Source organism: Hemibagrus wyckioides, linkage group LG19 (genome assembly GCF_019097595.1).
Source record: "Hemibagrus wyckioides isolate EC202008001 linkage group LG19, SWU_Hwy_1.0, whole genome shotgun sequence".
NCBI lineage: Eukaryota > Metazoa > Chordata > Actinopteri > Siluriformes > Bagridae > Hemibagrus > Hemibagrus wyckioides.
This window is the reverse complement of record NC_080728.1, coordinates 9770162-9797518: the sequence shown is the minus strand read 5'-3', so window position 1 is coordinate 9797518 and position 27357 is coordinate 9770162. Positions and strand designations below refer to the sequence as shown.

The 27357-nt window shown below is 41.5% G+C and overlaps 2 protein-coding genes across 5 annotated transcripts; one reads left to right on the top strand and one right to left on the bottom strand.

Annotated features, from left to right (window-relative positions):
- Positions 1-28: 28 nt before the first annotated feature.
- Positions 29-8964, bottom strand: zbed4 (zinc finger, BED-type containing 4). Its single transcript, XM_058417585.1, has 2 exons — positions 8289-8964; positions 29-4763 (listed from the first exon to the last, which is right to left on the bottom strand). Exon 2 carries the CDS (start codon positions 4559-4561, stop codon positions 800-802), a length of 3762 nt encoding a protein of 1253 aa, XP_058273568.1. The 5' UTR covers positions 4562-4763; positions 8289-8964; the 3' UTR covers positions 29-799.
- Positions 8965-9271: 307 nt separating this feature from the next.
- Positions 9272-27135, top strand: brd1a (bromodomain containing 1a). Of its 4 annotated transcripts, none has more exons than XM_058417586.1 (13): positions 9272-9598; positions 10624-11992; positions 12465-12621; positions 12705-12836; positions 13601-13729; positions 15377-15689; positions 16847-17101; positions 18075-18521; positions 18808-18934; positions 21648-21781; positions 22984-23093; positions 24155-24309; positions 25347-27134. In XM_058417586.1, exons 2-13 carry the CDS (start codon positions 10641-10643, stop codon positions 25528-25530), a joined length of 3495 nt encoding a protein of 1164 aa, XP_058273569.1. In that variant the 5' UTR covers positions 9272-9598; positions 10624-10640; the 3' UTR covers positions 25531-27134. The 4 variants fall into 4 exon arrangements, with proteins under 4 accessions (XP_058273569.1, XP_058273572.1, XP_058273571.1 ...); XM_058417587.1 differs by lacking the exon at positions 9272-9598 and adding an exon at positions 9667-9948 and having other exon boundaries at positions 25347-27135; XM_058417589.1 differs by lacking the exon at positions 18075-18521 and having other exon boundaries at positions 25347-27135.
- Positions 27136-27357: the final 222 nt, after the last annotated feature.

The window sequence follows — 27357 nt, the reverse complement described above, 5'->3', positions numbered from 1 at the left end:
AACAAATAACCACCAAAATTGCATGGTTTCAGTCAGACTCTTTTTGCAAATTTTTTTTGGAAATCATTTTATAAAATGTACATCATCTTGACAGTGATCCATAATTTAATACCCCAGGAAAAAAAAAATAAAAAGAATTGTGCCTGAGAAATGATTTTTTTTTTTTAAACAGATTGCTCACCCTGAAATTACAACACCATATTACATAATGCTATTGTTTTTCCAAGATAAAAAAAAAAGTACTAATTCTAATGGACAGTACCGTAAACCATAAGATCACAGAAATAATTAAATTAAAGACATTTAAACAGTTTTCAGTCACAGCATTTCTTTTTGGGTCATGTGTTCTTATATATAAAAAACAGTATTCAGCATCTGTTTGCATTTTACATAATCATTAAAGTCAGAAGACAAAAACATTGTTGCACATCAAATAATATATACAGCATTTTGACCTGAAGTAGTTCATATAAGGCACAAGAAGAGAGAAGGAAAAAAAATTTCTGGCCATAAAAAGTATACAGCAACACACACACCCCAACCCCTAAATCTAAGTATCTCTCCCTCCCACACTCACTCCCTGAAACACTTTTCACCGGGTAGAAGACTAACTCCAGTTATCAAGCATTGAACAGTAGTATGCATACAAAACAATTATTTAACTTAACATGTTCTATATACCAAATCTAAACCTCAGTGTAATGTATTAAGTTTTAAAGGGCCATCTCACAAGTGATTTGGTCCTTGGACAGGGTTCATGGGGATCTAAGAAACTCTTCCACACAAAAAAAAATTGTTCTTAGTACTGAAAATATATCAAAGGAAGGTTAACCTTTAAAAATAAGAGTCTTTCAAGATTTTCTAGCAATGGTCGAGACTGATTCAGGGCACAGTTCACGCTTGATGTGCTGAACAGTGTATCTGCTGGTACAATGCTGGGTGGGCAACCCACGTAACGTACGGCTACTTTGGCAAGCTCAGGCCATAAGAACAACTTGAGATTCCAATAGTCCAAAGGATCACAGCTCTGGTCAAGAATATCCTCCTCTAAATACTCCAGAACGGCAAGCTCTGATGACTTTGGCCTGTCGTCTTGCTTAATCTTTTGCCTTATGTCATCCATCAGGGCCCATAGGTTGTCCTTGTTTGTGGTTGAACTGTTAGATGGAGATGGGTCCTCGCTGCACCCGTTAGACAATGGAGGTTTGGTTTCTGCAGATGCAGACACAGACACCCTCTGAACCTCTCGTATGAGCTCCTGCTTACACTTTTCCGCCTCCTCCTCAGTGAAAAGGGAGGTCTTGTACCTAGGGTCCAGCATGGTTGCCCAGGTATAACGCGGATCATGAAGTGTGGGAGACATTCTGGTCACCATGGCCTCTTTTAGAGATTTAAGCATGTTGTCAATACCCATAGTCTCGTCGAAAAGCATGTCTATCTTGCGGTTGAGAATGTGAATGAGGGGTATGACCTGGCCAAGCGTGGCCGTTCGATTGCTCATTTCCCTGCAGGCCACCTCGAAAGGTTTCAGAGCGTTGCAAACGGATTGCATCACCTCCCACTGGTCACAGCTTATAAGTTCCCTGAAATTGCACTCTAAAGACATTTCGTCAATGGCTTTCTTTTGCTCAACTAACCTTTCAAGCATAAAATACGAGGTCTTCCACTTGGACGGAACGTCCTGGATCAGCTGATTTTCAGGCAAGTTATAGGCTTTTTGAAGTTCCGCCAGCTTCTCTTTTGCCTTTGCCGAACGATGTACTCTTTCACAGATCTTCCGTGCGATGCTCAGCAAACTCTGTACCATCCTCTGGCTCTTTATGGCTTCATTAACAATGAGATCTATGTTATGACCAAAACAGTTCATGAGGGTGTGAGCATTGTCCTCCAGGACATTTCCAATGGCTTGATTATCAGTGACAGTGAATCCAAGCTTCAGGCCTGAGGAGACGATCCAGGTGTCCCAAAGGTACTCAAGTTGCTTCTGTATGCTAAGCATGTTATAATCACAGTCAATTGGGGAGACACCGAGCAGAGCTGAGCAGTGGAAATCTTGCCCCTGAGGTCGGACACGTGACTCAAACGTCACCCAGTGGGCTGTGAGAGTCAGGTATTCCCGTGTTTGGCTGCTTACCCATATGCTTGTTGTGAAATGAATGATTCCACTCTCGGCCTCCTTGAGGTGAGTCAGAACAACCTTTTTTACACTTTCGTACATTTCTGGTATGGCAGTGCTGGTGAAGTATGATGAAGAAGGAAGAGAATACTGTGGTTGGAGGTATTCCAGTAATCGGTTCAGACCGATGTTTTCCACCACAGCCGATGGCTGAAGATCCAGTGCAAGCATTTCAGCAACAAGTTTGGTGATTTTTTTGGCGACTGGGTGACACTCATCAAATTTCTCACTACTTTCCATGTAAGTAGATGTGTCCATGAGCTTCTGTTTTACTTGAATTTCAGCAGACGATGCATCACCTGAGATATTACTATTATTTTCGAGCACATGCCCATGAAACCTCTGCATGTGCCTAAATAAACAACTAGTGCCCAGGTTTGTTGTCTTTTTCCCCCTGCTTATTGTGCGGTTACAGTGCAAACAGACCACTTTTGTGGGGTCTGCAGATGAAAGAGAAAAGTGATTCCACAGCTTTGAAGTCTTTTTGCTAAAAATAGTTTGTGTGTGCTGTTTCTTCTCACTAACAGGGCTGTCGGTCACGTTGGTTGACATCTCGTCCTCCGTGGCGAGGGTGCTGTGGAGTGACTGAGGTAAGGTCGCTTTGTCACTTGTGCTTTTTTGGTTCTTGAGGACATCAGGGTGCCGTCTCATCAGATGGCGCATCAAACAGCTTGTGCCGAAGTCTCCACGTTTGCCGCGACTAATGACGCATGGACAGTATCGACACAAAGCCTTAAGTTGGTCGACTGGGGAGACAATGAAGTGGTGCCATACTTCAGATTTCACTCTTTTCATGATCTTTTTGTTTTGTTGGAAAACCGAGCTTGGCTCTTGAGCTAGGCTCGAGACTTCAGCAGATTCGTCTGGTGAGGATGACAGCTGCATGCTTTCACTTTTGAGACCAAAAGACATGTTCAGTGAAGACTCTTGTCCAGAATTATACGAGGTGTCCTGTAACTCCTCCTTTAAATCCATATTTTCACATTTCATGCTGTCATCCATGGGTACTTCATCTGACATGGTTTCAGGGGATGAGGAGGTACACAGGGGTTCTTTTTTAATCTCTACAGGGTCCTGCATCTGCGAGTGTGATAATAATGTTGGTGGAGTTGAATATGGTGGTGGAATTGCTGAACCCTGTCCATTTTCTTCGATGACGATGTCTCGGTGGGCTCTCCACATGTGGCGAATTAGACAACTTGTCCCCAGGTCTTTCCCATTTTTACCCCGACTGAACTCATTCATACAGTGAATACACACAGCTTTGGAGCTATCAGCAGGAGACAGATAGAAGTGTTTCCACACAGCCGATCGTCTTCGAGAATTTGCGCTCTTGGGGGTAGACCCTGAGCCATCAGGCCCCGTGTCCATGGCATCGTCGCTGTGGTTGTTAATGGAATGAGGGGATGGGGCTGCACCAGAGTCGGCCTTGGCACTCTTTTCCACTTTTGGCTTGGTTTTTTGGGATGCCTCTTTGGATGCTACATCTGCGGCTTCTGATGTCGAGGTGGACGGTGAGGTGTGACTGACTGAGTGTGATTTACTGCTAGCTGCCAGATCGTTATTTGGTGATTTGACAGGAGGTATTAGACTTGAGGCAGAATTAGATGAAGTATTTGGCGAGTCACTGTCTTGTAAAAGTACAGTAGGGTGAGCCCTTCGCACATGCCTCATTAAACAACTAGTGCTGAGGTCTTTCTCATTTTTACCCCGACTGAACTCTTTCATACAATACATACAGATAGCTTTGGTACTATCGCGAGGAGAGATGAAAAAATGGTTCCATGCAGGAGATTTCTTTCTTGGATTAAGAGGGTTTCTAATAGATGTCAGAAGGCTTTGTGTGACTGCATCCATTGCAACGTCGTAAAGAGTACTTGTGTAGCCACTCAGTAGGTTGTCATAATCATCATCATTACTTCTAGTGACAAAGGGGCCTACAGCCCCATCAAAGAATAACTTATCGTCCTCCTGAGAACTTTCACCCGTTTCAATTGGTTCCTCTTTGATATGCACACTCTGGTCATTTACTGAATTGGTTTTGTCTGGTTCAGTAGTCTGAGTTGTATAATCTGAAATGGCTGGAGAAGTTGGACTGTCCTGCCTATTGCAGGTTTCTGCCTCTAGACCATCTTCTAAATGTCCATCAACCTGAGAAGATACGTTATTAGGTGTCCCCTCCAGGGGCGAGGACACAAGCGAAGACTTTTTTGCCAGTGGACTCTCGTGAGGGGTCATGCTGTATGATTTGAAAACATAACCGTCTTGCCCCTCGATTTTCAAACAGGTGCTTTTGACCTCTTTTCTCTTGTCGTTCTCCACAGAACAGTTATTTTCCAAGTGCACATCATCAGTCTTTTGAGAAAGGACTTCCTCGCTGTCCATTTTAGCAGACGGAATTTCTGCTAAGAAACTAAACTTTCTCTAATGAAAGCAGCTTGTCGAGTATTCCAGTGTCATCTGTGTGGCTGTCTCGCCAAACAACCAGTCGAATGGCTACAGCGGCGTATTACATTTCAAGCCGGATGATGAAGACATATGAAACATATCCATTTAGGAGAGTGGAAACTTCTATACTTGGTGGAATCTGTAAATTAAAGGATAAAAGGGGAGAATTAAAGGTTTGCTATAAAGAGGCAAATACTCAGACATGAGTATAATGTAGGCTAATATGCAATTCAATTTATTTCTATAGTGCTTTCAATGATGGACATTGTCTCAAAGCAGCTTGACATAAGTACAGAAACATAGGCAAAATTATAAAGTGTAAAGTTACTATTTATCTCTAATGAGCAAGCCTGAGGCAACGGTGGTAAGGAAATCTCTCTGAGATGATATGAGGAAGTAACCTTGAGAGGAACCAGACTCAGAAGGAATCCCATCCTCGTTTGTCTGACACTGGACAGTAAATAATGTAATGTCCTTTCTTAAACAGTTTACAGTCACAAATAACTGTACAACCAAGAGCTCCTGAGGAACTAATAGGTCAGTGTAGTTTCTGAGTTCATTACTGAGCACTAATTCCTTCCTGCCAAAAAAATATATTCAAACAGACGCTGCCTAACATGTGTATGAAATCTTACTAACTTGAGGCTAGAAAATCATGTGGCTATGCTTTACTATATTCATGAATATGTATATGCTTTTATCAGTAAAATTGATCTAAATTGTATCTAATGAAAGCAATATAATAAATATTGATGTACGTGATAGATACACATGTACTAGATATGGCATAAAACACTTCAAGGTGTGCTGCAGGGTGTGAAAAATAGTCAATGACAGAGTGCTGTGATGTGACCTGATGTGAAGCATATTTCCTGTTACCACCCTGAGGATGATTATTTTCTTCCAACAGCAGGCTCTAAAGTGTCTTATACGGCACTGAATTAGCAATGTAGTACTATCTTACATTTAACATCAGTTAGTTCCTGTCATCAATGCATCTATAAACAGCCATTCCCTCAACGTCTCTTTTCTTCTCTCTTGGACTTAATAAAACAAAAGCGCAGTTAGTCATATTACTGAGAAAACAGAAAGCTCAGTCTTCTATCCTGAACAACTTTTTCTATGGCGGAAACTGTATATAAAGGTCTGACATCTGATACTCCTTCCCTGAAATGATAAATAAATTTATGATGATGTCACGTGACGTCACACTCGCATCGACCACAAAATTAGGTGAAATCACAAAACATACACATGACATATCAAAACATTCAGCACATCGAGGTTTGGTGGGTTATGTGTGTTTTGGTATTCACTCAACTCCAGAAGCACTGGCACCCTATCTTTCCACTCACCACCAAAAGTAATGCCAACTTGTCTCTCCACTCGCCACCAAAAGTAATGCCAACTTGTCTCTCCACTCGCCACCAAAAGTAATGCCAACTTGTCTCTCCACTCGCCACCAAAAGTATTGCCAACTTGTCTCTCCACTCGCCACCAAAAGTAATGCCAACTTGTCTCTCCACTCGCCACCAAAAGTAATGCCAACTTGTCTCTCCACTCGCCACCAAAAGTATTGCCAACTTGTCTCTCCACTCGCCACCAAAAGTATTGCCAACTTGTCTCTCCACTCGCCACCAAAAGTATTGCCAACTTGTCTCTCCACTCGCCACCAAAAGTATTGCCAACTTGTCTCTCCACTCGCCTCCAAAAAGCATCGGACATTACGACTACTACGTTTGTCAAGCCAACATCAAAGTTTGTCGTGATGCACTTTAAAAATCTACATTTCGGGTCATCAGACTCTCTCTCCTTCTCTCTTCCTAGCAATAACACACTCTCTCTATAAAACATACAGATATCCAAAGCAAACAATTATCTTTTATTTTGTTATGTGCTGCATTATTTTACAAAGAAAAACATCATTAATAAATTCACATTATCAAAAATGTTTTTCTTTGTGAAATGATATGTTTTTAATCTGTTTATTACTGGGGTTAAATTATGTAGAACATCCACCATATTACGTCCCTGTGGCTTGTTATTACAGAAACAATAACATTAGAACTAGGGCATAAATATAAACCTGCAAAACAAACCGATTTCCACAAACTGCACTACGGTCAGAAAACATGAATCCTCACCGTCTCGCCGGTCAGGTTTAAGACTTCTACAAGTCTATTGTACATCATGTATATGAGGTGTAGAAATATAAACTTTAAAAAAAGTGCAAGTTGGTGCTAGTGTGATGACTACCGACACCTCCGTCCTATATAATACCTGGATGTTAGAACATATTTAAAGAAAAATAATTTAGACAGATCTGTGAACAGAAGTGAATAAATATAAATCTACCTCAAAGTAGTTTCAGCCCTGAGCTTATGAGAGCTCCATTCTAGACATCATATATTATCATCTATCAAACTCTAATTCATATCTTCTTTAGGAAAGATAATATTTCAAGACTATGAGGTGTATTTTAATCAGTCCTGAGCTGGAGATCATGAGTGCTGACCTCGCAGATGCCGGAGCTGGTGTTTGACAGAGTGGGCTACTTTAACCCGGAACTGTAGTACACTACGATGCAGTGGCACTCGTCTCATTTTCTCCCCCTCTACTCGACTTACACCGAAACAAAAGCAATAAAGCTTACAGAATACAACTAAAAGAACAGCGCTGTGGGGAAATAAATGTAAACAATACAATGCTAAATGTCTAGAACAGCATTAACACAAAAGGTTTCAGCCATAAGTTCCTCAGATCCGGAAAATGAATTAACGTTAGCTAGCCGTGTCGCTGTTTATGTTTGTGTGAGCAGAGAGCTTATCAAACAACCTTTGCCTACTTTTCTTTCCTTTTTTTTTTTTTTTAGCTTGTTTTAAAACTATCCGGGAAAATGTTGCCTATTTTTTTGTTTTGTTTTGTTTGTTTGCTTGCTTGTTTGTGTACACAGGCCCTGGCTAAACAGCTTGTAAAAAAAATAAATAACTACCGCTTTTAACGCTTTTACCTACAGTGGAAAATACATAAGTAGTAGTAGTGATAAATAAATAAATAAATAAATAAATAAACAATTTATGTAATATTTTAATTTATAAGTGTCTCATTTTTGTTATTCAGCCATTAATAACATGTAGTTTAATGATTAATCTGCATTTAGTCACGTTTCTGTGGAAAAGTCCATAATTTAAATCAAGTTTGCAATATGTTCTGTACTACACGCTCGTTTTATTACTATTATTATTAGCAGTAGCAGCAGCCTCATTTGGAGCAAGTTAGCCTGTTAGCTTAGAGGAACACATTTCACCTCTTCAAGCTAATGGTTGAAGCTAACACTGGCCATCGCACTGTCACATGGATTAAGAGCACACTGACAGAGCAACTAAAGCAAAGCCACACTTCATACATCAACATGACACATTAGAAGTCTTAAATGAGGTAAGGTGAATTAGGGTTAGTAAGATACCGTGCAGAAGAAGGACCTTTTTAGCTAGCTAGCGCGGCCCACAGCGCAGGGGGCAACAACCTGCCTGGCGGGGCAGAACCAGATCCTGGTGGTAGTAGAACCAGCCAGAGAACTGGATCTAACCGAAACCCCACACCGCGCCGCTCATTACGGCCGTTCACGGTCTCAGCTCGGAGAAATGTACACAAGTTCACATACCTTCAATTGCTGGTGCGTAATTCAATCAATCGGAGTTCTTTAATAAGGTAAATAAACACGTCTGATTGATCCAAAGCGAGGTGATTATTTTCGTGGCTTTGTCTCCAGTGCGGGTTAAACACTCAGCAGTTGCAGCTCCACTCAGCGTCGGGCGGAAGAAACGCGCTTTAGTGACGTCATGGGGGTATCGAGGCTTTCAACATGGCGGCGATGGGGGCAATTATTTAAAAAAAAAAAGAAAAGAAAAAGAAAACAAAAACTCGTCGCCTGGGTTATACTGCGAGACCGGCGGGGCAACTGGGGCCTCGTTGGTGTATAAACGCCAGAAAGTCAGTCCAAACGATTGTTTATTCTGTGTGCTGCTAGGGCGCACTTTAATTTAAAGGAAATGTGTTGTAAGCGGTCTTATCGGGTTAGGAAGGCAAACATACGGGGTTTCTTGACCTGAGGGTCTCTTTCAGGGGCACCAAGGCGCCAGCAGGGGTGGGGCAAACGGGGCTCTTTGGGGGATTTAAAAATAGGCTTTTATCTTCTGATCCTCTGAAAGGACGGCAGCAGGAAGGCAAAAGCACTATGTTTAAAAACGTATATATAATAGACAATTATTATTAGTAGTAGTATTAATAGTAGTATTACTAATTCGTTACTATGTAATTATCTTCCATATTCGCTCATGTTTTCTTTAGTGTACTACAGCCCTAATAAAATAACCTACATCCGTTTCGAGCGGACAAATGTGTTCTACAAAGGGCGAGGAAGCGACAATTTACCTAAAGCCTGGTCTATTCCAAATGGCCCGCTACCAGAAATAATAGTGCACTTCATTAATCCCAGCAGCCGCGATTTCATACCACAACTAGCGCACTTACTTAGGGAGTTTCAATTCATTTGGCATGCAGCCATGGCGACAACGTGTTTCTTGAACCCCCCTCCCCACCCCGACGTGGAACGTCATCGCGTCGTGCGTAGTGGGCGGTGCTTTCTGTAGCAAACCCGTCCGCATTGTTGTGGGGGGGAAGGCGAATCTTGTAGCAGCAGCAGCTCTGCGTTCACAGGGAAGAGGACGTTGCAGATTTAATGGATGGCTTTTAAAGCTGGGTTTCAGCCATTTTACACGTTCTGGGAAGCATAATCTTGGAAGCCATCGTGGATCGTTTTCGGTGTAATACTAATTCGTCAACAGGAAGCTCAGCCTGCGCCCTTTGGATGAGAACATTGTGTGCGGAATCAGAGCCGCCGAGCAGGCCGTATCGCCATTGCTTTCAGCAGCCGCTGCCTCTGTCTCCAAATAAAAGCATAGGGCCTCCCAGGTAATGATACGCTGTTTTTCTACAGAACGATGGCGATCCGACGTTGTGAGCGCTTGTAGCTGTTGTGATCAGATGTGATCAGCGCACAGACACAAGTCTATGAGATCTGCTCGTTGTTGTGACATGTATTTAAAGGGTCTCGAGCAGTACAGTGCCTGGTTTGTTTGCTATGGCGCCATTTGGTGTTTTAGTGTTTTATTAGGAGCAGTTCCGCTGCTTGAGGTGCTTCTTCTGACGTCCCTAAAGACACTAAGAAAATCCACAGTAGTACGGCTAAACGGAGCTGAATGAGATTCACGGTTTGGGGTCGTGTGTGTTTCCCCGCCCCCACCACAACACCCACAACTGTGGTATGCAACAAAATCTGTCACTATTTATTACCATAGAAACGCTTCCTCTTTTTCCGGATGTTCATATGTTGTGGTAACTTCCAGTTCGCGTTATTTTTTGTGTTTATGTGAAGGGGCCAGCCCAGGCGCCCATTCATTTTTTTTATGGTGCACTGCTGCTACAAGTTTCCCAGCTGAAGAGTGCAACTCTAATGAGTTTGCTTCAGCTCAGTGTTACAGTGTTGCTCAAAATAGGTTGATTTTCCGTCCTTTGCTTCATTGGAACAGGTTTGCTCTCCTGAGTGCTTCTTGAAAGATTTGAGGTTTTGCTCTGCGGTTATCACAACAGCAACATGTGCTGCAGGCATTTGATAAAGATCTGAAGTCACATGAAAGTTGTATTTAGAAGTGGGACTTTACCGTCACCACTGTTTATCACCAGGAGCCCCATCCTCGCAGATCTCCAGAAAACTTTTTCACTTGTGTATTCCTTCTATATTTGAGAAGGCGATAAACCCGTAACTGAGATCTTTTAATTTCAGCAGCAAAACGAAACCATTTCATTGGCCATTTTTAAATTGGAAATGTGATGAGTGTGTATGAGTCACTGGTTCTGACTGCTTGTTTATTTTCGGTTAGTGTGTTATGCTGTGACTGGAAATGACATCTGTTAATTAAATCTGTTTTCCTCTGCAGATATTTCAGGGTCCAAGATGGGGAAGAAAGCCCGGAACAACAAGATCCCCGCACTGCAGCGGGCGCCCTCTCCCATCAAACCGTCACCAAACAGGGAGACCCTGACCTACGCACAAGCCCAGCGCATGGTGGAACTGGAAGTTGATGGCCGCGTGCACCGGATCAGCATCTTCGACAAGCTTGATGTCATCAACGATGACGACCCTGTGGCTCAGGAGATCATGGAATGCACCAGCAATAAGGAGAACACAGAAAAACCACAGCAGGCCCCGTTGCGGTCGGCACGTCTGAAAAACAACCGTCTGAAAAAGAACGCCGCTGTAAACACACAAGGGGCTCAGGCATCATCCTGCACCCTGCCTGAGCCAAAATTCCGCACTGTGGAGTATAACCTACCAGCTGTGCCACGAAGACCTCAAACGTATTATAGGTACGAAGAGAAAGCCCCAGAGGAGCTAGATGAGGAAGTCGAATATGACATGGACGAGGAGGATTACGCGTGGCTGGAGCTGGTCAATGAAAAGAGACGCAGCGAAGGCTTCAGTCAGGTCTCACCCAATGTCTTCGAGTTCCTCGTGGACCGTTTTGAGAAGGAGTCATTCTTGCAGAGCCAGGGCCAGCAGGATCCACAGTCTCTGGTGGATGAGGACGCAGTGTGCTGCATCTGTATGGATGGAGAATGTCAGGACAGCAACGCCATCCTTTTCTGTGACATGTGTAACCTCGCAGTGCATCAGGAGTGTTACGGAGTTCCCTACATCCCTGAGGGACAGTGGTTGTGCCGCCACTGCCTGCAGTCTCCCACTCAGCCCGCCGAATGCATCCTCTGCCCCAACAAAGGTGGCGCCGTTAAAAAGACAGAGGATGACCGCTGGGGGCATGTGGTCTGTGCTCTTTGGGTACCCGAGGTTGGCTTCTCTAACACGGTCTTTATCGAGCCCATTGACGGCGTAGCCAACATTCCACCCGCCCGCTGGAAACTCACCTGCTACCTTTGTAAGGAGAAAGGTGTCGGCGCCTGCATCCAGTGCCACAAGGCTAACTGCTACACCGCCTTCCACGTCAGTTGCGCACAGAAAGCTGGCCTTTTCTTGAAGATGGAGCCTATTAAAGAGACTAACGATGCCGGCGAACCCACCTTCACTGTGAAGAAGACGGCCTATTGCGGAGCTCACACCCCCAACGGGTGCGTCAAGAGACCCCTCAATATATACAACGATCCCAAAAGCAAAACCAAAAACGGACTCTGTCGGACGCCGAAGAAGAAAACGAGTCTGACGAAAAAGCAGAAGAACAAAAAGAACAAAAAGAGCATAGAGTCTGTAGCCGCAGTCCCAGCTATGACTGTTTGCAGTTTTCCTCCACATAGGTAAGCGTTAGAGGGAAAGAGTGAGTCATGAATGTACTTTTATCAAAAAGTTAGACCCCCAGGTGTCTGTGAACCTGTATTTACTAAGTTATTACACAGTTCTTATAGTTATTACCCTGTTTATAAGGTGACTTGAATTGAATGGGTTTAATAATCGTGTCACAATCACATGTCCTTTATAACTGTTTCTCAGACTCTGTGTTCTCAGTACAGACAATTAACTGTCCGAAGTAATTGCATGCACTTCAGATGTGGTAGATCATTTCTGGAACGTTTCTTTAATGTATGGAGCTTCATCTACAAAAAGAGGATTAAGGCCGAGTGCACACAAATGGCTGTTGTGGTAATGAGATTGCTTTGTGGTGATTTTTGTTTTGGTTTTGTTCCTTCTATCAAGGCCAACGTTAAATATGAGAGCTGAGCGACTTTAGGTCCTCCATATTCACCCTAACCTCCTTCCTATATGCAACAGGTTGGACTCCATCCTCAGTCAAGTTTCTCTCCAGAGAAAAAAGGCATTTGTCGAACTGGCCTTGAACTACTGGACCCTGAAGAGACAATCACGGAATGGGCTGCCACTGATCAGACGACTGCACTCCAGCCTCCAGTCCCAGAAAACTGCCCAGCCCGTGAGTCCGACGAGACCCTGCGCTTCACTGGCTTGAAAATGTTGAATAATGTTATCTGAAACCTTTGTGTTTCATTTGTGCAGAAGCACAGCGAGGAGGAGAGCCGGGCGCTGAAGGAGCAGCTGAAGGAGTGGCAACGTTTGAGGCATGACCTCGAGAGAGCCAGGCTATTGCTGGAGCTTATCAGGAAGAGAGAGAAGCTCAAGAGAGAGGAGGTAATGACCTGGTTCACTATTTCACTCGGCTACTTTTAGGAAGAGCTCGGAATTCAGAATGCCTATAAAGAGACAGTGACGCAACTGCAACAATACCTAAAGGAACCTAAAGAAAAACCTAAAGCCTTTATATCCGTATATTGCTGATGTACTTAGTGATATCAGTGTTAATTTGTTGCTTTGTTGGGTGATGCTGTATTTTCAGTTTTCCTTTGAGAAAGTTTGCTAGTGATGTTACCCAGCATGGCACACAACTGCTAAGTCATAGTAGTGTCCCTGAAAGTGTCCTTCAATTTTTCCCACTGATGTTCACGTCCAGCACCGAAGTAGTAAAGACAGCAGAGTTCTAGACTACAATGCAGCTATATGACACGATTTCCCGGGGTTATACTGGTTCTTCTTGGCTAGTTAGAAGGTAGACAAACTGCATTGCGGGTGATGTGAAAATAGACCAACATGCCAATTAGAGAAATTTCTACTAACAAAAGTCAGCTCAAATTCATTACAAAACAAATCTGTGGAATTGGATGCTGTTGAAATTCACGTCTTAATTATAATAGCGGTAATTAACTTTGCAATTATAATTAAGAACAGTATTGTGAGGTTTACCGAGTGCATTTGGAAGCATTCCCTCAGATCAGCCTAATTTCAGAGAACCTGTTGTCCTTAACCCCACAGGGTACAGTAAATTTGACCTGCACAGTCTAACCACTTGCATTTATTCATTTTTTAATCATTTTCATTGTTTCTTGGTTTCTCCACAGATTAAACTGCAGCAGTCAATTTTAGAAGTGCAGCTCTCCCCGTTAAACATTTTGCTGAAGGCAGTGTTGGACCAGCTGCAGGAAAAAGACCAGGCCAAGATCTTTGCACAGCCTGTCAGCATCGAGGAGGTGAGTGTCATACTGGGCGAGGGGAAAAAAATTATAGTTTAATAATGTTCAATAATGATAATCTTATGGTATTCAAATTCAGCAAAATGTTGTCATTTCTGTTTTCATCGTGTGACCTGTAGGTTTAGCTTAACTTAACAGCCAGTTAGGATGCACACTGAATGATACGTCTGTTATGGTGGAAGGCCCAGTGGACGATGGGAGTGTTAATACTGACCGGCTCAGTTAACCCCAGACTTAAACCAGACCAAGATAAGACTCTGCTTATTGCTGACTAACTCTAAAAAGACCATTAATTTATTTTGTCGTTGAATACACGGAGCAGCAGTGAGCAGTCACGAGCTCGGGCAAGTAGATCATGTGTGCAGTCCAGTTGTTTATGTAGTCACCAGAACAGGAAGCTGTTTGAGTTTTTTCAGCTCTTGTTTCAACAACCAGTAAACAAGCACCACTCTTTAGTGACATTTGCAAATGAGTTTTTATTTGTTGTGCAAATAGAAACTTAATTAACTTCACCTCCATGCAGTAACTATAGATTTCGTAACTCGCCAACTGGCTGACAGTTTTTACTCAGCAGGACAGAAAGACTTAAGTATTTGGTATGTGTAATGTGAGGAGAGAGAACTCCACGTCATAGCTGAAACATTGCTGTCATGGGAACTTTAAACAAAGGATATACATCAATCAGACATAACATTATGAGCATTGAGAGGTGAAGTGAATAACTCTGATTATCTCCTCATCATGGCACCTGTTAGTGGGTGGGATATATTAGGCAGCAAGTGAATATTTTGTCCTCACAGTTGATGTTAGAAGCAGGAAAAATGGGCAAGTGTAAGGATTTGACGAAGAGCCAGATTGTGATGTCTAGACGACTGGATCAGAGCATCTCCAAAACTGCAGCTCTTGTGGGGTGTTCCCAGTCTGCAGTGGTCAGTATCTATCAAAAGTGGACCAAGGAAGGAACAGTGGTGAACCGGCGAAAGGGTCATGGGCAGTTTAGGCTCATTGATGGACGTGGGGAGTGAAGGCTGGCCCGTGAGGTCGAATCCAACAGACGAGCTACTGTTGCTCAGATTGCTGAAGAAGTTAATGCTGGTTTTAGATTGCTGAAGAAGTTAGCTGGTAATAGAAAGCATAAACAATAGAATAAACAGTGCATGTTGGGTCGGGGCTGTTTTGGCAGCAAAAGGAGGACCAACACAATATTAAGCAGGTGGTCATAATGTTATGCCTTGTCAGTGTATAAAGTCATCTTCTCTCCAGGAATTTGTATATGTATACTTCATTTGCTTTTCTCTATTAATGCACTTAACTAGCTCACTATACGTTATATGACATGACATTGTTAGCTACCACTTTTTAACCTTCAATCAAAGCATACAGTAAAACTGGGCATTTTACCTGACTGGTGGATTTGTTTATAAATGTATATAGTCTTCCATTCCTGCTTAAATACTTCACCAAACATTTCTACCCACATAAATGCTTACTCCATATCAGCAAGATCTCTGGATATCAAATACTGCCATAGTATTAGCTCTCTTGCTATGAATGCCTTTTCTTCTCTATACAGTGACAGTGAGGAATACTGTCATGCTGTCAAACATAGAACTAGATTTAAGTAGCTGCCTTTTCCCTTTTCAGGTACCTGATTACCTGGACCACATCAAGCACCCCATGGACTTCTCCACTATGAGGAAACGTATAGACGCACAGGCTTACAGTAATCTGGAAGACTTTGAGGCCGATTTCGATCTTATCATCGCAAACTGCATGAAATACAATGCCAAGGACACATATTTTTACCGTGCGGCTGTCAGACTGAGGGATCAGGGAGGAGTTTTGCTAAGGAAGGCACGTCGTCATATCGAACGCATCGGCTTCGAGCCAGGCACAGGCATGCACACATGTGAAGCACCTAAGGTCGAGGCACCTCCTCCTTTCTCCTGGGAAGAAGGTAAGCACAAATGTTCGTTTTTTTTCACAGACAGGAGAGAAACTCGATTATTTCTGGCCATTTCCAGCTAACATTTCTTCCTCATTCCAGCACACTGTGTAGCTGAGTGATCAGTTTCCATGTAATCATGCTACACACACACACACACACACATGCAGGTAAAATAAGTGTTGCAGGGTATTGAACATTTATTACAGTGATGATTTTCACTGCTTTTTAAAAAACTGTATGTATCCAAATATCCACAGAAGTTAGTTATAAAATATTTATTTATTTCAGTGCGACTTTTTCATATGCTGTGATAAACTACTTTCCTTGTTTTGGTAGTCTCATGGTGTTCATGCCTGGGAAGGTAATATAGAGAAATAATAAACAGAAATTTTAAGCACAAAACAAAAGTTTTCCTCATGTGTCTGTTTGGTATTTCAGCACACCCAGCTGTAACAGCTGTTATAATTCAGAACCTTCCAAGCCGCGTGCAGCGAAAAATCTCTCCTCGGCTTGACGAATTAGTCTTTTCTTTTTCATGTTTTCTCACTGACCTCATGTGGATGTAGGGCATAATGAATACCTGAACAGTGAATTCGGTAATCTAATACAGATGTCTGACATAATAACAGTTCCTCCGCACAGCATACAGGCTGAACAAACTTTCATTAAACTCACAAGGCTTTCACACTGCGGTTTAGTCTGAAACAGAGCAGAGTTCGCGTGAAAAAAATTGGAAACCTTAGTATCGAACCTGAGACTCACTTCAGGAGGTGGTGTGAGTGCGGTTTCCACAACACATATGTAGCCTGAGTGACAATGGAACGTTGTGGGGCACAGAAGAGGTCAGATGCTTTACTTTGCGTAATAACACCAAAAAATGCAGAGTACAGTCACACTCGAATTTAGACTGCAGAACACGTGTCCAGTGTTAAAGCACCTTAAACTTGATTTTGTTGCTGCAAGTTGTAATAAGGAAGAAATCACACAGTAACATGCTGGTATAGAAAATGAATCAACACCTTCTAACCAAGTCAGAATTAAGTATACATCAGTGGTATGGTATTAAATTCTGTAGAACCTCGCTGGCTTGTATCCTCCACCCAGCCCTGTTTATAGTGAATACAGAGCTGTAAATAAAAACACAACTTTCTCATGTTCTCCCTCAGTGGATCGGTTGCTAAGCCCAGCCAACAGGCAGCATATGTCTCTTGAGGATCAGCTAAAAGAGCTTTTGGAGAAGTTCGATCTGACCACGGCCATGAAAACGAGCCCTTCACGTAGCAAACGGCTGAAGCTGCTGAAGAAGACCATCAGCGACGTGAGGATGGAAATGAGTCAGAGGAACACGGCGTCCCACATGTCCGAACACGCGAGACCGGCAGACGATACATCAGCAGAAGCGCACAGCTCAGCTGACGAAGGTTAGTGCGAGCAGAACACATGAAAGAACTTCAGTTTGTTTGTTGGTGTGGTTTAATCACCATGGAAACGCCATCATTGGGTCTGGTTCAGCTGAGAGGTACTTGAACCTGTATTTAAGATCGCCTTTCCAAAGTGTTTAATCAAGTAAAGATTTCCATAGGCTGATATGTATGTGTGAAAGAATCCAGTTTGTAATTTGTTTAAGAATGATCTGTGTGGTTTAAATAAGGAATAAAACGGGTGCTGTTATAGAAAAAAAATCATCTAATTTATTAATTAACTATTTCTATTTACATTTAATGTTATAGAATATCTCAGAGATAATTTACCTTCGGCGATCACTTGCTTTTTTCCCCCTCACTGTCTAGTAGTTAAGATAAAAACAATGCTTGTTTTTAGCCAGAAATCAATAAGCACCCAGTGCTCCATCATTATGGACTCCCATGACGGAAGATTTACTGACTGTTACAAAGTACTGACACTGGAGTCTCCTTCCATTAAGGATAAATAACTGAAAACTCCACCATTTCAATGATTTTATTTTTGTTTTCTTAATATGTTTATTATTAGTTTATGTGGAGAGTCCTGCAAACAAGTCCAAGTGCTTCTATATAAACGATAATGTACTATAACATATAAACAAGTGAATTAATATAGATCTATCCTGTATGGTACAGTCAGAGCTTCTTGCATAGTTCAGAGAAATAAAAGGCATCTGATTTTTAGGATTGAATTGTGCTGTGGTATGATGTATAAACATGTAACCTTTCAGACATGGGGCTAAAAGTACCAGCCGGGCCCTTATTGACCCACTGTCCTAAATAATAACTCATGTTAAGGATATCCATGTGAAGGATACTCACATCTGGATCCTCACATCTGAAGCCTGAAAACGTGTTTTGAAAAAAAGGCTTTTTTTGTCAGAGCTTTTACACACTGGACTAAGCCTTTAAGCCTTTTGTCTTTTTTCAGGAGACAAATCAGCCCCTCCAAAGCTGGAGCCGTCAGATTCTCACCCCCCTGTCGTCCAATCAGACGGCCCGTTGGAGCCGCCCACGCTGAACCCTGTCGAGCTTACCTCAGAGCAGCCGCGGCTGGGAAAGCCCGAGCGCACAGAGACGCTGAACGGACTCTCCCGGGATCGGTTACTGATGGACAATGCTGATGTCAGCGTGGTGGCTACGTCCACCGTCGCTGAGCGTTCGGCTCCTGTGAACAGGCGCACGTCTGTGCTTTTCCGGAAGTCCAAAAGCACAAGCCCCCAAAAGGCCGCGGGAGGGGAAGAAGCCCAAATAGGCGCCAAGACCATCCTGTCAGTAGTGATCCCACGGTTGGAGACCCTGCTTCACACCAGGAAGAGGACGCGTAGTGCCAGCCGGGGCAGCGAGGGCGAAGAGGAGATGTCTACAAAGCGTCCTGGTACTGCCCAGAGCAGTGCAGAAGCACTGACACAACTAGATCATAACTATATCAATAGACAACTTACCCAAAGCTGCACTGTTTGGATAGTCTTTGTTTTCTGTAGAGCCCTGAGTTAGGATTTAAGGTTAAAGAAATGGTGTGAAGAGAAGGGGAAAAAAATATATGAAATGTCCTGAATTCAGACTGCAGTTTGTTTCCCCTCAGGCAGAATCCACTCTTCTCTGTGCAGATTTTGTTAGACATGTTGACCCTCCATCTCTCTCGTTTTCTGTGAATCTGTCAGGTCTGTCGAACGGTTTTGTTCTGGAGGAGCAGAAGGCATCGAGTCCCAGCAGGCAGCAGGAGCCCCGCCGCAGATGTGCCTCAGAATCCAGCATTTCATCCAGCAGCAGTCTGTTGGGCAACACCAGGTACACTCACACACACACACACACACACATCTATAATCCTTATACAGCATTCATACTGATGTACCAAGAAAAGACTTTATTCAAAATCCCTGATCAAGCAAAAATGCTTGTTGTAGAAGGTTCTTAAATTTGATCAATGATAATGACTGAGTTATTTTACTTGTAGTGGAAAAATGGCCTTTACATTCAATCAAAACGACAATAACCACATTAAGAGACATAGAGAAACTCCTTGTATCAGTATAAAAGGACTACTTTCACCCAAACTGCCTCAGACTGAGCTGTTAATTTCACTCCCTTTGTGTAACGGTATAGTGCACCAGGCACCTCTTTATGAGGCTGAAGAGAAATTGGAGAAGCACTGGTGCTGTCCTAAATCAACCTTATTCACTCCCAATAAAAGACTTATTTAAGCTGAAATAATGCATTTGAGCACACTTAACAGTTTTACTCTACTGCAGAGTATTACTACTCTGATTTCCTCTCTGAGATAAAAAAAAAAACATCCACAAGGATAGTAATAATAACATAACTTTTGCTCAAGCTCAAACTGAAACACACACACAGAAAGGCCGACACACACACACACACACGGAAATACAGACAAATAGACACAAAAGGTTCAGACTGACAAACGCGCAGACAGACACACTCATGTGCGGTCTGACAGACACAGATGCATAGGCAGACAGGTAGTTAGACAGACAGACAGGCACATACATGGACAGACGGACACACCTGCAAAGACAGACGCATACATGGACAGACAGACACACATGCAAAGACAGGCACATACATGGACAGACAGACTCACATGCACAGTCACACAGACACATATATCGAGAGACAGACATACACACATGGACAGACAGACACACATGCACAGACAGGCACACACACAGACAGACAGACACACATGCACAGACAGACACACAAGCTAAGACAGGCACATATATGGACAGACAGACTCACATGCACAGACAGACACACATGGACAGACAGACACACAAGCTAAGACAGGCACATATATGGACAGACAGACTCACATGCACAGTTACACAGACACATATATGGAGAGACAGACACACATACATGGACAGACACGCATGCACAGACACACATGCATAGACAGACACATACACAGACAGAGACACAACAGGGGCAGACTGACAAATGCGCAGGCAGACAGGCACACACATGTAGTCAGACACACACAGAGACAGACATAGATGCACAGACAGACAGACACAGATGCATAGGCAGAAAGACAGACACTTGCATGCATAGAGAGACAGATAAACACACACACTTCAGACAATACCCAGTCCTGCAAGCAAAACACAATTTAGCGTGTTACTGATCATTTAATTAGCTGTGATGGCAGTGATCATAATTTGTTTGTTTTTTTTATCATTTCTTCACTGCGTTTCCTAAACCATTCATAAGAACAGTTTCATAGGAACTTTGAAAATGAATTACGCTATTTATTCATATATGCAGTGTTGCATAATAAATGCACATATTAAAGGGGGGCAGCAATGTACACAACATTTTCAGGGAAACGGATGGTTTTAGATTAAAAATGTTTTATTAGCTGTGCTTAAAGTGATCCCGAAGCTGTAGGAGGTCAGAGCAGTCTGTATTCATGCGATATGAATTTGTATAAATTATGCAAATAACAGCTGCTTTGACTCGGCATTGCGTCAGAAGAAACTTTGTTTGCCTGAACAGCTGATTCTCTGAAATGTTTCGAGAGAAACGTCCCTGTAAACTTTAGTACTACGTTGCATTTTTCCTTTTAACAATACACATACAGACTTGCTGTGTCTTGCTTGTCTGGAGAATAAATTTTGTTTTGCACTGTATGTCTTTCTAATTGTTTTGATGATAACAAAAGCTTTTGTATTGTCGAATTGCCATTTCATCTTCCTTGGTGCACTGAGCCAGCTGGGGTCAAAATAGGCTGATATTAGCACACTGAACAGATGCCTTGTGTGCATGCAATCTTATCTTTTCCCCTGTTAAGGATTTAGTTCAGGTAAAATTCTAAACATAAGGAAGATTACAGGACAGAGTATGCTTTCCCAAACCTATGTTGAGCTTGACACCTCTTTTCCTCTTGACTGGTTTCCTTTGCTGATGTCTGATTTTAATACAGTTTCACTTGACCCTCACTTTCACATCCATGAGCGAAATGCTTGTTAGATCAGCACTCATGAAAACCTTTGTACAATGTGATCATGATTTTAGCGAGTTTAGATTCTTTGGTGTATTTAAGGCACAATCCGTAGATCTAACAATAATCAGACTCTAATACAGACTTACTGCAAAGCATAACTGCAAAAATACTCTATACTTAACATGTTGCACTATCTGATAACATAATCGGTACTTTTGCATCTACTTGCACACTTTCTGTTAACACACTGCAACTGCACAATTGATTCTCAGAACTATTTACACCTCACTTGCATACACTATATTTTGCACACCTTCTGTTAACTACCTCAATATGTAATATATAAATAGATACACAGACATATCCATATACTGTATATAATATTACAATCCGTAAGCGTTTTATTTTTTACTTTAGGTTTTTGCTAACGTTATTGCTGTAGTTTGCATAAGCCTCACCTAAGCATTTCATTGTACAAACCGTCTGTACTTATGACAAATAAACTTGTAACTGTCTCTTTCTTTCTGTCGGCAGCGCTCCTCTGAGTTTCCCGAAGTGTGGAAAAGGGAAGCCGGCTCTCGTGCGCAGGAACACAGTGGACGACAAAACTGAGCTCATCGCTTGCATAGAGACCGGGAATTTCGCCAAAGCTGCTAGACTCGCTGCTGGTGAGTAGGAAGCTCTTGAGGTGGAGAGCTGTGTGTGTATGTATGTGTGTGTCTATGTGTGCACCACGGTATTTAACACTAAGCCGAGCTCATAGTGAAGTCTTTATTTTATCGCTTTTTACCGTGTGGGCTGTAGTCCAGTGTTAGGGTTTCACTGGTGGTTGGATGTCTGCCACACTAACTATGCGTTAGCACTGATCCGAGGTCTGAGGTTGTTTGATTACCACTAGCCATTTTTTTAACGTTTGAATAGAAGCCAATGATTCTGTAAGACTCTTTCTTGAGTGAAATATTAAAATATTTTAATTTCTTAAAATATGCTCAAACTGTTCTGAGCCTGAATCAGATCTATTATTATTGTTATTATTTTTTTTTATTATTTTTTAAATTTATTTAGTCTATTCATTGTTAAGTTATATGGTGACATAAAAATGTCTGTTGCTGAACATGGAGGAGGTGCTGAATTAATATTATTATTTATTTATTTATTTATTTATTTATTTATTTATTTATTACTAATATATATTTATTTATTTATTTATTTATCTTTTTTTATTATCTAATTATTTATTTAATTGTTATATAGATAATAATGATCTATTTTGCAGTATTTTATAAAGTGATTATTTTCTCATTTTATTCATTGGCCTTCTTGTGAGAAACACAGAGTTCCTGTAGTGCTACAGCTCTGTCCTTTTGTTCAGTTTCTTCTTTGCAGGTCAGATTAGCAGCTTGAATATATGAACCGCATTTTGTGACCTAAAAATACCCAGCATTTTTCCTGCATTACTTCTTGCAGTTGGGTTGATTCAAGGTCACATTCTCATTGCATCACCACATCGCTCAGACTGTTCCGGTTGTTGTTGTCTGCGCCTGATGTTGTGTGGATGTCGCTCTGACCAGCTTTAACCTAAAAAACTTTGCCCTGGGGTGAAAACACACCAGGGTTCGATTCGAACAAACGAAACACTGACTACATGAAAGCATCCTTAGACATCAGCTATAGCTTAGCGTGAATGTTTACTTCAGAAAAACAGAATATTGTGACTGTTTTAAATTCTGTGAATGTGTCACGTGCCGGTGTGAGTTTTGGCGTGTGTTGCTGTGAATACTCTGCCTCCTTAAGCATGGCTTTGGAAGTGTTGTGCTCTGTTTGCAGCGAATCCCCCCTAACCACATTGTCGTTATTCCTGCTTCCATAGAAGTTGGGAACAGCAGTTTGTGGATGCCTGCTAATGCTGCAACAGTTGTTCTGGAACCTCTAAAACTAGTTTGGGCAAAATGTAGTGGATATCCGTCCTACCCTGCCTTGGTGAGTGTGTGACCGTGTACTAACTATTTCCTCCATCCAGGAAACAAAGTGAGTGAAGAACACTCTACAAAACCGTGCACAAAGTGACTTCATTCATTTAATGCACTCGTGTTTGTTTCCAGGATGATTATCAGTCCCTTCAGGATTTGGGTTTTTTTTATTGTGATTGCGTCCAAAAATAATTGTTTTTTTTCCTTCTTTTTTTCCCCCAAAAGGATTTTTTTTCCTTTTTAGAAAACTACATGAACTTTGTGGGATGTGGTATCTTAGTGGTTAAGGTGTTGGACAACTGATCAGAAGGTTGTGAGTTTGAATCCCAGGTCCACTAAGCTGGACCTTTGAGCAAGGCCTTTAACCTTCAATTGCTCAGATGTATAAAAATTGAGATAAAATGTAAGTCGCTCTGGATGAGGGTGTCTGCTAAATGACAGGAATGTAAGCCCATGATTCTTCTTTCAAGCTGCTACCAATTTAGACACGTAATTATTTCTGATTTCTGCTGTACACATGTTCCACACATGTAAATAGTGTTATTGTTTTTTTTTTTATTATTATTTTAATTGCAAGCTCCCTTTTGAGTTTGCTTTATTTTGTGTTAATTTCTGCAATCACAAAATCTTAAAATCCGGAGGGACTGTATAATATGCATGTTTTTTCACACTACATGCCCTGAGTAGTCATGATCTTTTTTAATGTCCACTAGATGGCAGCATTCTACCCTTTAATACAGCAATAGATCATTTTTTATATTAAAGATTCAACCCCTGAATCAGCTCTTTTTTTTCTGTTACTGATATCATTTCATTGTATTAGTTCACAAATCAAAGCTAACAGTCTTATTTAAAGCGCGGATGATTGGATGAGCTGAGATTTCATGTCGTGAAATGTATCGCATCATGACAGGACACACACACACACACGCGTCTTCAGAAAGAAAGCCTCATTGATTGAATGCACTGAAGCCATTAGGACACAAGTAGCTGCCTGTGTATGCATGTGCATATCGCATACCTAGCTTTTAGTCATCACATTCATCTGCTCTACATCTTTGTTTCTCATAGATAATCGACCCTCACATGCCTCGGGTGGGCTGCAATCACAACGGGGTGTCCATACCAATCCCGCCACTGGACGTGCTCCGCATTGGAGAGCAAATGCAGTACAAGTCCGAAGAGAAGCTCCACCTCGTCCTTTTCTTCGACAACAAGCGCAGCTGGTGAGCTTTCAGTTTTTCTTTTCTTTTCTTTTTTTGTTGACGTTAACAGAATTTAAATCCTTAGTGAATATCGCCATTTAATGGCAGAACTGTCTCTTTTTTTTCTTTTTTTTTAAAATATATTGTGTGACTGCCTGAGAAAATCCTTTCACACGTCACTAGTTCACTGCCTTCTCTACAGCAGCAGGCCATGCTTCTCAAAGTCTGGGAAACATAGCTGGGGGGTGGGATTTTCATTGCAACATTTTCTTGCAATGATCACATTCATTATGGCTGTAAATAAAGCCAACTGGAATCTAATTATCAGTGTAAGCTCTATGCAGGAAAGAAAAAAATAGCACACATGATCATATGCATAATATAAGTCTGTACGGATAGGGTCTCAGATTTATTTATTTATTTATAGTTTTTTTGTGCATCTTCTTTCAAAATTTGTGATGCAGCTTGTGGAGGAATTTTATTTTTTTGCAGAAAGTATGTAATTACTTTCTATGAGAGCTGGACTCATGTTCAACGCGTGTGAATCTGAGACGGCTCTGGCTGAATGTGTGTTGTAATGATATCACAACACATCCTGACCCAAATTTGTGGTAATTTTTTAAAAATGGCAAACTCCTCTGAATAACACAGAGTGTGATTTTGTTGTGATTTCAAATTACAAATCCGAGAGGCATTGAATAAGGAGAGGATTTTGCTAGGAGACTAATACTAAAAACAGCTTTGGGCAGTCTGACTATACAGCTGTGTTTGTTTAACAAAGTTCTCTAGAACATGTTCCTTAGAAAGGCAAGGTTAGAGAGAATTTTATTTTAATTTTAAATCCTATTTGTTTTCTTAAGACAGCAATAAACTTGTGTTAAGCAGAGAAAAAAGCTTTGTGCAAAACCTGATTTATTTTTCTCATTCCACATTATGGCAGTTTGCCTGAATTCAAGCGCAGTGAAATGTGATGGGTTTTCCTAAAGCATCACACAAACACCATCATGATTTGATAACGTGCACAATACTTAAATGTCATTGCAATTCCATCTGTCTAGGCAATGGCTTCCTAAATCCAAAATGGTTCCTCTCGGAATCGACAAAACCCTCGACAAGATCAAAATGATGGAGGGCCGCACCTCGGCCATCCGCAAAGCCGTTCACGTCGCCTTCACGCGGGCCATGAACCACCTGAGCCGAGTGCAGGACGAGCCGAGCAGCGATCTCAGTGACGTGGACTAACAGCAGAGAACCACAGGGCACATGGCTGGACTGGAAAGCCTTAGTATTCTCCATGCCTTGCTCAGATCTTCAAATTGTCCGCTGCCAAAGCTCTTTTTCCTCCTCCTCATGACGAGAAAGTTGCTCTGGCGACTGCTGCTTCGATGAGCGTGTGCGTGAATGCATTTGATTGTTTCTCCTTCACTGTGCCGGCCGCTCGCTGCCACCTTCACTGCCACTCACCTCCTTCATTTCCACCCGAAGTTCTCATTTCCACTCACTAAAAGTGTTCATGTGTTTGACGAACTCTGTAAATAACTGTAAATGGCTTCATCCTAACTTATTCTGTAGAGTTGCCGCACTGGGTACTGTAAATTTAGTTCCTTTTTTTGTAGTATTTATATAATATTTTTCTGTTGGTGAATTACCTTTAGCATCTCAGCGTCTTCCTCACTGATGCAGAAAAAAAGAGTTCAAGCAGGACACGACGCTTGATCAGGGCTTAAAAAAATAATGTGAGAATATTGTTTTTCTTTCTTTTTTTTTATCATTTAAATTATTGAGGTTTATATGCATAAACTTCTTTTTTGGTATTATGTCTTTTGTACCCAATAATGTTTTTATAACAGTTTTAGCCTATTTTGTTGTGATATATTTATATAAGTAAATATATATATCTGTATTCTTTAGATGCTCACACAAATTACTGTTGTTATGGAAACTGAAAGTGTGTTGTTCTCATGAAACCAAAAGAAAAAAATGCTGCCCAGACATTTCCTTTTTTTTTAAATATATTTTTAAAAGTTTTGTTTGTGTTGTTTAAACAGCCTTGTCTACACTGTATTGTTTTTTTTCTTTGTTTGTTTGTTTGTGTTTTTTTTTTTTTGTGTATTGGTTGCGTATTTGGGACCTTCGCGATGTTGTACTCGAATGATGTGGTCATGTTAAATTATTTGGGGAGAGATTAAATAATTGAGAGATTGAGAGATTTCAGTTGGCACATTCCATTGGCTCTCTAATGATAGCCCTGATATAAATACTGGTAGTTGTGACTGTTTAGTGAAATAATTCATTGCGGTCATTTAGCTGTTCTCTGGGTAGCAATGGGTAGGCATAAGGGTGGACACATTTTATACATTATAGTTTTTTTTTATTGGATAACTGAAGAATTGCTGGGAGTTTTTTTATAGATAATAAAAAAGATGACTAAACTGACTAAACATATGCACTAGCAGAGTCTTCATTTGTTCTTTTAGTTTTATCGAGCATGTTGACGGCTCATGATCACGGTGATGCCTCACAGCTTGAGGGTCGTCAGTTTGATCCTCAGGTGTGGAGATTGCCATGTGTCTGTCTGGATTTCTTCCAAGATCTCAGGTTTTCTCCCATCTCCCTGAAACCTGTCAGGTTTTGTGATTTTTTTGTCCCCCCAGGTGTGAATGTGTGCTTTAAAATGGACAGGCATTTAATATGTGTATATTCCTGCCTTCTTGGCTAGTATTCCTAGACTCCAAAACTACCACGACACTGACTAGAATAAAGCACTTACTGAAACTGAATGAATAAAGTTAGAAGATTGTTCATTTGTCTACATCTCACCAATCTGTTCAGAGAGTTCTTGCCACTGGATGGCACTGTGGCTACATGATTAAACAGACGTGAAATTACCGAGTTGTGTAACTGGCTTCCTTTGGATACGCTGTAGTCCTCATTCTGCTTTCAGAAGGCACAAGCAAATACCTTTTTATGCATTTCATTTGCATACTTTTAAGAAGAAAATTTACATACCTTTCTATGTGCCAACTTCTTGCTTTAAAATATTAAGGCCATTCTTGTACATTACAGATT

What these genes read in the sequence shown, in the direction of transcription:
- brd1a (XM_058417587.1), top strand. Translation starts at nt 10,641, where the DNA reads ATGGGGAAGAAAGCCCGGAACAACAAGATCCCCGCACTGCAGCGGGCG. An exon ending in AGAAGCTCAAGAGAGAGGAG is followed by an intron (nt 12,837 to 13,600) that starts GTAATGACCTGG and finishes GTTTCTCCACAG; the next exon opens with ATTAAACTGCAGCAGTCAAT. An exon ending in GCACAGCTCAGCTGACGAAG is followed by an intron (nt 17,102 to 18,074) that starts GTTAGTGCGAGC and finishes GTCTTTTTTCAG; the next exon opens with GAGACAAATCAGCCCCTCCA.
- zbed4 (XM_058417585.1), bottom strand. Translation starts at nt 4,561, where the DNA reads ATGGACAGCGAGGAAGTCCTTTCTCAAAAGACTGATGATGTGCACTTG.